At 34.7% G+C, this 13031-nt stretch overlaps 1 protein-coding gene across 6 annotated transcripts in view; it reads right to left on the reverse strand.

Moving 5' to 3' along the window:
* Positions 1–13031, reverse strand: part of ATRX (ATRX chromatin remodeler) — an 86106-nt gene that overhangs the window by 42361 nt on the left and 30714 nt on the right. For 5 of the 6 annotated variants that reach the window (XM_080553919.1, XM_080553915.1, XM_080553920.1 and 2 more), the window contains 8 exons: positions 12376–12454; positions 5769–5899; positions 5062–5244; positions 3966–4059; positions 3305–3413; positions 2467–2646; positions 1932–2073; positions 694–803 (listed from right to left, as the gene is read on the reverse strand). In XM_080553919.1, the coding sequence (XP_080410045.1) occupies positions 694–803; positions 1932–2073; positions 2467–2646; positions 3305–3413; positions 3966–4059; positions 5062–5244; positions 5769–5899; positions 12376–12454 (1028 nt within the window). The remainder of the gene's footprint in view (positions 1–693; positions 804–1931; positions 2074–2466; positions 2647–3304; positions 3414–3965; positions 4060–5061; positions 5245–5768; positions 5900–12375; positions 12455–13031) is intronic. The other variant, XM_080553916.1, reaches the window with a different exon arrangement.

The following is a 13031-nucleotide window of genomic DNA, read 5'->3' on the forward strand; positions in this document are numbered from 1 at the left end:
TGAAAAAAAAACGCAAAAAAAGAAACAAAAAAACATAAAATAAACCAGTGTTCCCCTTCTCCAATCCAGAAGAGTCTAAATTGTAACAAAACATTGTTTATGTTATAGCACAAAGCATCTGAGTTTAGACAGTAAAAGCCTGGCATAAAACAAAAAAACAGAACCCAATGAACAGATAAATATCTACTTTATCAATGCAAAAAAATTCCAAAATCCAAAAACTAGTGAGGAAAAGAAACAATTTAAAGGGCAACGCATGAATGAAGAAGAATAAAGAAGACAGTAAAGAACAAAACCTGCTTACGGTTATTAAATTGGCTTAGAAACAGAGGTTTCTGAAACTGTTTCCTACCAGCTGTATTTTGTTATTCTGTGTTGTGAGCGAGCTACACATCATTTACAATTACATATGAGTTTTTAAGTGACGATTTAAGTCAACAACTACCTTATTTAATTTCAGACTTTTTTTTTTAAGTGGAGGAAGCACAAGTGCTTATCAGAACTTGCACACCTACATACTACCAAACACAACTTCTTCATGAGAATCTTTTTACAAATCCTTTTCTCTAGCCCTCATCAAGTCACTGCCTAGTAAATTTTACTATGTTCTGAAAGTCATTAAAATTGCCTTTTGCTGGATCAGATTTGAGAGCAAGCTACAGACCAGAAAACAAGAAGACTTTTGTTCCTTACCTGTAATGTTTTCCCCAGACCCATACAGTGAGCAAGAATGCATCCTGAACCAGGAGACGTCTTTGTCTTTTTAACAGATTCACAACAGCAATCCCACATGAACTGAACACCTGAAAAAAAAATTGTTGAAAAATTACTTATTAATCATCCATTTTATTACGGTTCACCTGATTAGAGCAGTCACTGTAAGATCATGATAAATCTTACAAAAGCAGCGCTCAGGGTAATTATTGATTAATTTCTGTCAGATGGCTAGCATGCGAGATGAGCTTTGCCTTGAAATCAATTATATTCAACAGTTTTCACTAAAGATGTGGCAACTGGATTAAAGAGTACTACTGTGCAGACTGCAGATGGCTTCAACCTTGGGGGCAGGGAGAAAAGAGGAAATAGAACAGCAGTGGCAAATGATCCTGGTAATCTGCAAGAAGAAATTCTGTCGAGACAGATCAGATGTAAAGCTCTATGCTTAAAGAAAGAAAATTCAAATAAGGACTATGACAGCTGAAAAGGGAGAGAAAATATAATCCTAATAACAAAATGTGTTAATATGAAGGTCTGCTGGGTGATTTCTTCTTCTATGCCATGTATTTACTGGGGAATTGTATTCTACAATGCTATACTCAGCACAGATGGAGCTTCAACTATTGTGTCTGGTTCATGGCACCTCCCTTTAAGTGCTGAAATAAGCCCAGAAGATTCTTACTAACATGGAAAGATATATTATGAACTTTCTGGAATTTAGGAGAACAGAATGAGCTATGAAGAAAGCTATGATTGGTCATTCTCTTCTCCTTCTTCACTAAAAGTAGAAAACGAAAAGAAGTTGGGTTAATTTGCAGTCAGGTCATGCCAAGTACCAGAAAAAAGATTCTGGATGAGAAAGCCAGGAAAATACTGTGGGATTTCTAAATCCTCACTGAAAACTGTAAAAATCAAACAGATTGTCCTCAGCAAAATGGTTAACTTATATTTGATTCTGCCTCAGTGCAGAGAGCTGTATGATTCTAAAGACTCTTCCAACTTGAAATATCTAGGACTCTTTGCTTGCAAAATAGAACTATGTATTTATTCGTGATCTCATTTGTTCAGATCTTCCAAAATAGAACATTAAACACAATGCTTTGGTATTTGCCTGCCAAGGAGTTTCTCTTATGATTCTTATTCAGATTGCACATGACACTGTGCCAGTGTAAAAAAATAAAATTAGAAAAAAAAAGTTTTAAATCTCTTCTTACCATCTACTTGGTGTGGTTTCAGTCTGGTAACTATATTCCTGTGAACCTGCACTAATGGTTCTTTTGTTTCTTCATCTTCATCTAAAACCAGCTTAGTTGTAATGGGACATTTCAGAGGTGAAGCATCTTCTATCTCTATCACCTATAAGCAGAAACAGTACATCATAGGAATACTTTACAAGTGAATAATGCCAAGCATTTGACAAACACTAGCTTTAGCAAAAACGGATGTCATTATTTAAATAAAGAGAAACCTTTAATCCTTTACCACGCATCATCAGCTTGCTTTGGGGGATTGCTTTTTCCCACGGAAAAGTAAAGCAATAGGCAACTGGAACAGCTTTCTAAAGATCTCAGTAGGCTTAAATAAAAATGCAGTGTTACCTGCAAACTACAAACTAAACTTATGGCTTACAAGTCTACATATAAGTACTTATAAAATTACTTATCAAATTAAATTGAGGTAGAAATATGACATCTTAAATGTCATCAGCAATTCAACTTCCTACCATTTTGCAATGAAAACAGAACATACCTCTCTCAACTTCTCTCTCTCCCGTTCTCTTTCTGCTATCCGTTTTCTTCTTTCTTCTTCCTCTTTAAGTGCATTTTGTGTTTCTGTTCTAAGCTTATCATCTTTAATAATCTTCCTTATTTTCTTCCTGCCTTTTCCAGGAGATTTTGAATCGTCGTTTTCTTCATCCTCAGAATTACTCTATTACAAATTAAAGCATTACCAAGAGAATTATGACATAGACCATGAAATCCTTGATTTTCAGATAAGCTCTCAGTAATTTCAATACACACTGGTAGAGTTTAGCTCATAGGACAAAAGATACTGTTTTTTGTTTGTTTGTTTTTTAAAACGGGTAGTCAACATGACAACAGAAGTGGCACCTTAACTATAATGTCTTCTGAGATATTAAAGATTAACCCAGCTGTGCAAAAGCAGTACTGAAGGTACTGTTATCATATGGTATCAAATAATGACTTAATAAAGAACTGTTCTTCTGTTTTAGTGCTGCTAGATCAGCCAGCACCTACACTACATAGGAAAAGAAACTTTATTACTAGAAAAATCTTAACCTACTATGTGTCATCTTCTATATTTAATTTTTTTTAATTCCATTTACTTAAAAGTTGTTTTGCTTTTTGTTTCCAAATTAACAGATAAACAAGGAAACGAGAAATGTGACGTGGTTTTTGCCCATTGTAGTGCTAGTTTACAAATTTTAACAGTTAACACTGAGAAAAGTTTTAACTTTTTACTGTGCTTTGTATAGAGCTGTTTGAGATACCTACACCCCTGAACAATTAGCATACAAAACAGGAACTCCTTTTCCTATTTATTAATTCAAAACACAATACAGTACCTTGTTATTGTTTTCACTTGAAGAATCCTCTTGAACCTTTATACGCCTCCGTTTCTTTTTCTGTTTGTAACTGCGCTGGTTTTCTTCTGCCTCAGCTTTCTTGGCAGATCTATAATAAAGGCAGTCTTACTGACAAACAATAATAATAGATTGCCTCATTGACAAACAATGATAAAAAAATTACACGAACTACACTGCTAATCAACAGAACATATACTTCTTTTGTGCAGTCAGGGTTTTACTTCCAAATCCTCTCCTCCCCCTCATCTTACTGGACACAAACAGTAACAGACTATTCCAGACAACTCTGAAGAAGGTCAGACTCATTAAATATCAGCTTGCTACTGCAACCCATCATTCCCCAAATGACATAATTGGCACAAAAATGCTATTTGTTTTGCTACATTTTTCCTACTGGCTTATCAAATTGCCATGTACCACATGCTGTGATGCAATTGCAAAATTCTCACATTTGCTGCAAATTTAATTAGCAGATAACAAATTTATATACAAGAAGAATCAAAGGTTTTAAGGACTGATCCAATGTCTCCAAAGTTACCAGAAGTCTTTATGTTTTACCGTCTCACTGCCTAGATGGCAGGGATGAAAAACAAAACCAAAACCCAAACACAAGGTAAGAATAGCGAAGTTTTATTTATACCTTGTTCTTGGACGCTGGTCATCTTCAGACTCGCTGACTTCTTCACTAACGGCAGATTCGTGAAACTCCGATTCATTTGAATCATCGCTGCTCACTTTAAAAATGAAGTATGATTTCGTGTTGAATATTATTGCAAAGTAAGCAACATGACATTTTCTAATCATACAAAGTGTTTGAGGTCAACAAGCACTTGTAGAAGTTCATTTCAGACAGTACTGGACCCACTGAACATACCAAGAAGCAGCATCAGCAATATAAGGGGTACAGAGCAGAAAAGCTGAGTCCTGATAGCATATTAGGCCAACAAGACTAAGCTTTTTGCATGAAAATATCTAAGCATGACTTATAGGCAAACAGAATTGTACTGGAAAGCTTCAGAGACAGTGAGTGAAGAGGACAGAACATAATGGGGAACAGCGCTGAACTTAAAAAAAAAAAAGATGATTTTTAGTTAAATAGAAGCTTTCCTTTCAAATGTTTCAGATGTCATTTTAAAATCACTCTTCACACATAATGCAGACAAACAGTTTACTAACAAGGTAGGCAATTATATTACTGTGTTTATGGCTTGAAGTTTCTTCAGGCATAGCAAGTTTAGAACTGACTCAAAATGTTAGGGGTTGACAAATTCTTTGCTCTTGCATGCAACAAGGAAAATGAGAAAGCTAAGGCAGGCAGCCCTTCAGAGTGCCATCTAGTGTTCAGCTGAAGCTCACAACATTTAAGCCAGGTGAAATTCTTTGATGACACAAGGGCCTATTAACAGTCCAAGGAAAGGAGAAATCACATAAAAGGCAAGATTGATTTTCACAAGTGAGACCTACTGGGTTCCACTCTGTTATTAAAGATTAATATCATAAGACTCAACAGGATTAATCCAATTCAAAGGATACAGTAGTAAAGAGCTGTAACCTGCTGCATGCACATTTAACATTTTAAATAAAACTGTTTATCAAACAGAAAAATGAATTCAGATTTAATACATAAGGAAGCTTATGCAGAGATTAAAAATTAACAGTTTCAATTCTACATTTTGACACGCTTTGGGGTTATTTTATAGAAGTACGTTTTTGACAGAAACATTTGGATTGTGTACCTTTCCTTCTATTTCTGCGCTTCCCTTCTTTTGTGTCTTTAGGTTTCCCCTTTTTTTCTTCACCAGATTCTCCATCACTCACTGTCAGCTTGTGTCTCAGTAGTCTGTGTCTGTATCTGGGCTTCTTTGAGTCTTCTTCCTCTGAATCTGATTCGGAATTATCCTTCTCCTTTTCATTCTCTTCTGTCGGAGATAAGAGTCAGTACAACATGCACAATGGTCATTTTTTTCTTAAATTTGACAAGAATTAACATCAGAATTAATTTAGGTTAATTTCTCTGCTTTTCCAGGAAGATACAGACAACAACATAGAGTTGTTCCCTCAAACCATATTTTACATTGCCTGAGCACTTAAGTGTCTGTTGCAATGACTACATCTGTTAGCCAAATCACTCCTGTATATTTGCATATCTTACTGTTCTTCACGGAATATTCCTCACAAACCCACAGAATTTCTTAATTGACTATAAAATAAGTATTAAAAAAACAACTCACAAAGACAAAAAAATAAAACCACTTTCAGAACCGTAAAAGGGATGATAATCCTCATGATCATGTACACGGGCTTTTATTTATTTGTCTACCAGAAAGCAACATCAGTTTTTTGTTGTTGAAAATTGAAAACATTTTAATAATTTCTCAAGTGACCTTTGAAATTATGACAGGCATGACAGCACCACTTTTTTCCAGATGCGTTTGGTGCTCACCATCATCTGCTGTGTTTTCATTTTGTTTTCCAGTTTTCTTTTTTCCTTCATCCGACTCTTCATCTGAAGATGCATCCTCGTCAGAGGAAAGATTGGCTTTGATTTCTTCTAAAAGCATTTTCTTGGCAATTCTTTGAAGTAAAACAGAAAAAACTATGTATTCCATTGTTCAAGCAAATCTATGAACGATAAATGTAATCCTATACCACTCAGAACTTCACAAAAAGGTTTGAAAGCTGAACAAAAAAACGTATGATGAAAAGTCACTGTGATAAGACAGGATATAAAAGCAAAAACTCATGTTAACTAAATACATTGTGTTAACTTGCTTTTAGAAAGCAGATCTGTACCATGCTTGTTAAAAGTTAAGTACTTCACAGTAAGGCTGCAGATAGTTATAAAGCGTAGAAACAAACATTTCATTGTATTCATGGTCTATTTGCTTTATTTTTTTCATTCTCATCTCTTCTAATCTCTGCTGGGACAGGCACCTATGTGAATTCTAATCGTAACAAGAAGGTGAAGATCAAATCTTAGTACTCAAATCATTTCCCCCTGTCAAGTTATCATTCTTGATTGATTCACGTCAATGGGATTCAAATGCCTTAATTTCCCGAGGCACTGAATTTACACCATTAAACAGCACTAGTTTTAAAAACAATGCAGCACTGAATGCACGTTTTAAGCACAGAGAAAGGATTGCTGCGATATGCATTAATTCACAGGTTTTAAAACATATATATTACCCTACATCTATATAATTAGCCTTCAGTTGGGTTACCATACTAAGTGTAGGACAACTCTATTGCAAAAGAGATGCTGTAGTAATGGATGCAACCCATGATGTCTGAAGATGAACAGCTAATAAGTGCCTGGGGGGAAAAAAACACACTGAATCCCTCATGTAACTACAAGCACTTGCCTTACAGTAAATACAGCAAAAAATATATATGCATGACACAAAAGAGATTTATCAATCATTATGGGACCTGAACTTTCAAGGAAAATAATAATCTTATTTCCTGTTCCACAAACTGCTCAGCTTCCCCCAGTTTCATTCGTCTCAGCACAAGAATGTTTTCTGCTAATATGCAAAAAGTTACTATGGAAAATGGTTTCTTTATGTGCTCTTGCAACATTAAAAACCAAAAATCAAACAAAAAAAAATCTGTGTGAATATACATCCAAGGGAAAATATGAAATGATGTATCAAACACACAGGAAAATAGTGGACTTATCTGAGAACACTTACTTCCACAGGGAAAAGTCCTGACAGAATGAAAGCAGGACTTCCCCATATTAATATTAGAAATATTATAATTTTCATTCTGTGGTTATCCATGTTAAATGATGTTTTTTTCCCTAGGTTAGATCTGGTCTGTCTTGCGTTTCAGAAGAATTAATGTATACTGCATGCACAACGTTCAGAATGGGAAAGTTTGTGCCAGTCAAAACAACCATTTCAAACCCATGAATCTCAGCCACCATCAAGGCTTCACTTGGAGCTGCTGGAGGAACAATGATCTCTTAAATACAGCTTCTTAGGCATTAGAAAATTAAAGTTGTTACTGTTATGGGAGGACAATAAAATCAGTTTTAAAGAATTTCATATTTCATTTTGCAGCATGTAACATATCCCTAGAACAAAAACCTTCGAAGGGAGTTTTCCCAAGGCATCCTTCCATACACTTCTAACAGTATTTTCTGTTTTTGGCTTAGTAGTATATTCTCTGGAAAGATTTTAAGGCTCATGTATACTTAGTTGGTATTAAAAGATGGAAGTAAAATGGTTTAGTAAACAGCACAAAGCCATTTAAGATTGCTCAATGAGTCACAAACCATCCAGCATCCAAAACACCCCTCTGTGCCTCCCCCTCCTTTTTGTAGGAATGGCTTGCAAAGTAATTGAAATAGTTGATTAAAACTTTAAAATGCAGTGTTCTTGGTAAGCTTTTAATTCTACAATATATCAACAGATCACACTGTAAACCCTATGAACACTTACTGAAGTCCACAGATAAGTAACATCCTCTTCTGAAAGTTTTTGCATTAGGTCCTTCCAGAGAATTTGGAAAAGGGACTGCCTTTTTATTTTTAAAATAATCATCACAACGTGTGTATATAAGAAATTAAGACTATGTTTCTTCCATCTTTTAATGGTTTGAAGAACTTTCTGTTGAAATTGCTTGAAATGCCACCGATTGGCTTTTTCAGAAAGCTTTTTACATAAACTATCAACACCGAATTCTACTCCAGGAAATGGAGACAGAAGCAGTTTGGTCAATTTTCTCATTTAAAAACCAACAAGAATATCACCGAAGTTTTTTTTTTGGCTAGAGGATAAAAAGCAGCAAAACTAAAAAGAACTGCAAAATTTTCAAACGAAATCCTGAACGTACTGCCTAGTAACACTGTCTCTGACTAACTTCATGTCATGCTCAATTGTATTAGCAAAATTAACAAACTTTGAATGTGGATAATGATACTTACCTTTCATATAAGTCACCTTTAAAAAATCATTTATTTTTAAACAAAGATCGACTTTGGTTCTTAAGAAGAGAAGATGGGCATTTTTATTTGCTCTTTACTTCCGCGAAATGTTTAAGAAAAAAATTAACCGCAAATGCATCATTCACCAAGAAAAACCATGCATAAAATAGAGTGTCCATAAACAAAAGATGCTGCTCTTTACCTACTGATCATCCTCATAACCACCAATCATCTTGACCTCTTCCGACTGGACAGGTTTATTAGTTTCTAATTAATTATCATAATCTTGATTAAAAAGTTAATGCTTTTATACTCTGAGATACGTATTTTTAGCTAGGATAAAGATTCAACCCCTTTGAATCAAACAGAAATGGAACTGTTTGCTCAGCGAAAACACCTACATTCTCTTCAATGCTGGTATGATGTTGGGCAAAAACTGTAACACACTGTTCAGACATGTTCAGAATTTAAAAGATTCCTACTTTTTATGTAACCGCAAAACTGATTAGAATTAAACGCGTACGCAATATTAGAACCAAAGAGATTAACCCTTACAAATGCATCTGAAAAAATGACTGATGTAACAAATGGCTTAAATGATACAGAGGAAGTTGAGTACTGAACTCTTTAAATTTGTTTTCAAGTTAAAATATGTCACTCAGAATAATATAGCACATTTCTATTTTAAGATGTAAAACCATTTAAAGTGACCGGGTTTCCAAGCAAGGAAATGGAATGCTCTTGATTTAACATTTGCGGGAACATCAAACTGCAAGTACCAAGAAAAAAAAAGTCATGGTAGTGTGAAAACTCCTCCCTTCCCATTCTCCCAGAGAAACCCATAAAAAACAAAAGATACTGTAATATTTAAGGATTGTGTCAAGGATTTAGAACATACTCTTGGCCAACCAGATTTGAACACTACAAAGAACATTAAATAAGAAAAAGCACAGAGCTGCGTGACCTCCAGCAAAGGACTTCAGGTAGTGAAAACACCTGCTTTTCATTCATTTCTGCCACAGTGCTACTGCGATCTTGAGCGTGTCCTGTTGCCTAGACCCACTCCATTTTTATCTAAACATATTGTAAGATTTGTAAGAAGGACATTTTTCCAATTTTACGCAGTGCCTTAAAGAACGGGGCTATAATCCCACCAGGACATATACGCCATCTCTAGAACAATAAGTATATATGTTTAATTTTATATAAATCATTATTTAAATACACTACACTTTTGGAAGAACGATACTGAAAACACAAGTTTATAAATTAATTGGTTACCATGTATTTTCTAACTTAAACTAAAGGAAAATACCATTTGAAAACAAGAGGCAAATAGGAAGTTACCTAGGAGTTGCTTATTCACAGCACAGGACTACCTTAAATTACCCTTCAGACATTTCAGCAAAAATGGAATAGTAGGTGCAGCCTCTCGTGACGTGGAGTTAAGTCCACAGGATAATTTGCACCATTCTTGTTTATGAATTTTAGAGTGCCAATATGATGGACTTGTAGCTTGTCAAAAACCTTGATGAGACAATGCTACATTGTAAAATAATTTTCTTTTTAAGAGTTTAAAATATTATTTGAATGTGATGTATTATTATTACCAATTAGATATCAACTCACACGTAGTGTTCATAAATACCTACTAATTGTATGTAGAAACAAAGTTGCCCAAAATAAGCCTTTGAGGACAAAGAAGAAAAAAGCCACATCATGTGGCTAATAAAAGCCACCTTTCTTTCAACTAGAGCACTCCTGCATTAAATGGGCTGCTGGTACATTACTGAAAACTTAGATCCATTTAAAACATATTTTGGGAGATGAATGTTTGGATGGAATGTCATACATGTTTTTAAAAAGTCAAAACTGCCAAACACCTTCTTCTAAACACTGTACTGTCTTTGTTGAAACAGTCTGATTTTCAAGCTGTCAGAGTTGTATTAAATTAAATGCTTGGACAAGAAAAATGTTTTACAAAAATTTATTGCATCCATCAAATACTTAAAGGCATTCTGCATTAAATACACTATTTACTTCTTAATAAACAAAACTACTGCAAACATATTAAACAGTACCATTTGAAAGATCAGAAGGACCAGTAATAGATAATTACACAACATAAGATGAAAGCATACAGCACTGTCTGTCATATTATGACCCACTTGGATATTGCATTTTGGCAAAAATGATTTCAAGACTATTAATATTCATGTCATGCACATCCAAAGGTATGCAAATACAGAACATCTAAACTAGAGACTTGCAAACATGAAAGCTCCCACACTACAAATACCCAGTAGGTACTACATACCCTCTTTGGCCTGGAAGAAAATAGGCAACTTATCTGAATAGTAGGTAAACTATTTAAACACTTTGTGTTGAGTAAACAGTAAAACAAGCTTTTAACTTCTGGAAATTTGTTCCATCTTTTTACATTTTATCTCTCTGATTTTGGTGCTAAGTACATTGCATGCTGAATGTAAAATTAGACTGCAGTTACCAGTTAACATGTCTGAAGGTTGACAAAACTGTTCATTGACAAAATACCTCCCCGTATCATAAATATATATTCAAAATATTCCCTAAATATAAACTTAAACAAATATTCAGCTTTAAAAGAAATTACAGAAACTGATTTTTAGAACCTAATTTGATATTACTGATTTGTTCATTATCAGTTGGGTTAACTCTTCAACTAACGGTGAAGGTCTGTCAGTAACATTTGTACTGTGAACACTGAACTTTGACAAAGTGTATTGGCTTAGTTATCCACCAGAAACACTTAAGAAATAAGCAAAAAAGAAAAAAAAATCAAAACAGGACTGAAATTAAAGCATCATTTAAAAAAAACTTGTATCACCATTGCTTACACGTTCTGCTTATGACCCTGTGCTGTCAAGACCCTAAAGAGCATCTTTCTTTAAAAGTTAAATTGATTAAATTTGATGACTGAAACTACATCATCAGCACCATTTTGATGCCAAACTGAGGTCCGTAAAGGATATAAACCAGTGTTTGTAAAATTTACTTCAGCCATATACCAAAAGATACAACTCCGTGAAACAAAGATATCATGTTCCAAACTAGTAAGGCTCAGAAGCAGAAAAAGACTCCATCAGCAATTGTGCAAAGCTACAAAGCTGGTCCCATACATGCTATTTGGCAAAAAAAATCAGTTTCTGAAATACTGTATAAAAATTTGTTGAACAGCTCTTTAGTCTAACTACAGTAAGTTCAAAAATCAAACTCTAGCTCATAACTGATCAATACTTTATGTTGTGCATTCACTCGTTAGGAAATGAAGCTTTTACATTTTCTAGCCAGGCTAATTTTGATACCTACAATGGTATTGGTAAAATATGACATGTCTTAACAAACTAACTATATCTTACATAGATCTGTTTTTATTGAACTCAAACTGAAGCAATACATAAGCCACAAATCTGAGTACACTTATGCAAGACTAAAAATTTATATGCATACTTAGTCTCTTTGATACTCTATGCACAAGTGCTTGTAGAATCAGGTCCTTAGCTAACACATTAGTGACTTAAGTTTTTCTTTAATGCATTAAAAACTCATTTTAATTAACAGCTGAAAGTATCTGTAATACTGCTTTCTCCACAGTTTTCTCTTTATTGAGAAAAGACGTTTCAAATAAAAAAAGGTAAATTAGACAAAAGCAATAACCAAGTGCAATCTGTAAAGATCTCAGCACTGCATATTGCACAGATGCAAATTTTTACCTTCTACTCACTAGCTGAAATTCACATTTGTCAGAAGTAGGTTTTAGACCTGCCTGAATGAAAACAGTTGTCACAAAACCCACATTTTTCAATGGGAACATAAAATGGACAGTGCTGCAGTGCATTTATAACACACCCTATGCAAGGTGTGTTAGCTAACACTTCTAAATACTTTCTTTGCATTTCTGGATTTTGGCCTCTGTTTTCTGGCCCCTTGTTCAAACTTGCGGGAAGCCTGTGAGCGAGTCTTTACAAGGCAGGCAGTCCTGGTTTTTACAACCTGCTTGCTCTTCCGTTGCGCCGGTTTGCGCCCACGCCTAGGGTGTGTTATAATCTTTTTTAAGTCCTTATGGATGGAATCATACCTATTCTCAGGATCGTCATCATCATCATCTTCCTCCTCCTCCATTGGAACAGCCCTTGATTTAGGGTCTCCCTCATCTCCTGGGGGAGGAAGGGGAAACAAACAAAATAAGAAAACACTTGATACACGTAAAAGCAGCAATAAACAACACAGCACATGAACTATTATCTCCATCAAGGTATCCCATAGTAGCCAGGCTGGAACTAGAGCATCTTCAAGGTCCCTTTCAACCCAAACCATTCTGTAATTCTATGATCAAGAATTCCCATATAAAAATAGCTTGTTAACACCACAACTTTTTCACTATATAACCAAAGAGCTATCTGGACAATACAAATAAGTACTTTTATTAGTACAAGTACCTAGCTTTTCAAGTAGCCCTTTCGTCCACGTTATTTTTGCTACTACACACAACATGCTATTGTTTCCTTATTATATACTATGAATTTACTTATTGTTTTTACACTAAAACATATAAATACTGAAGACTCCAGTTACAGAACTTCATTTCTGAACTGTAAGAAGTTACTAGCTCCATTTCAGAAGCTCTGCCACTGAATTTGCAGAAGCTGAAAAGAATATATATATAGTATATAGAGTATATACTATAATGCAGAATCACTTACTAAACTTCTCACCTGCCTTGCTGCTATTAAG

Source organism: Anser brachyrhynchus, assembly GCF_964034855.1.
Source record: "Anser brachyrhynchus genome assembly, chromosome: 13".
Classification (NCBI taxonomy): domain Eukaryota; kingdom Metazoa; phylum Chordata; class Aves; order Anseriformes; family Anatidae; genus Anser; species Anser brachyrhynchus.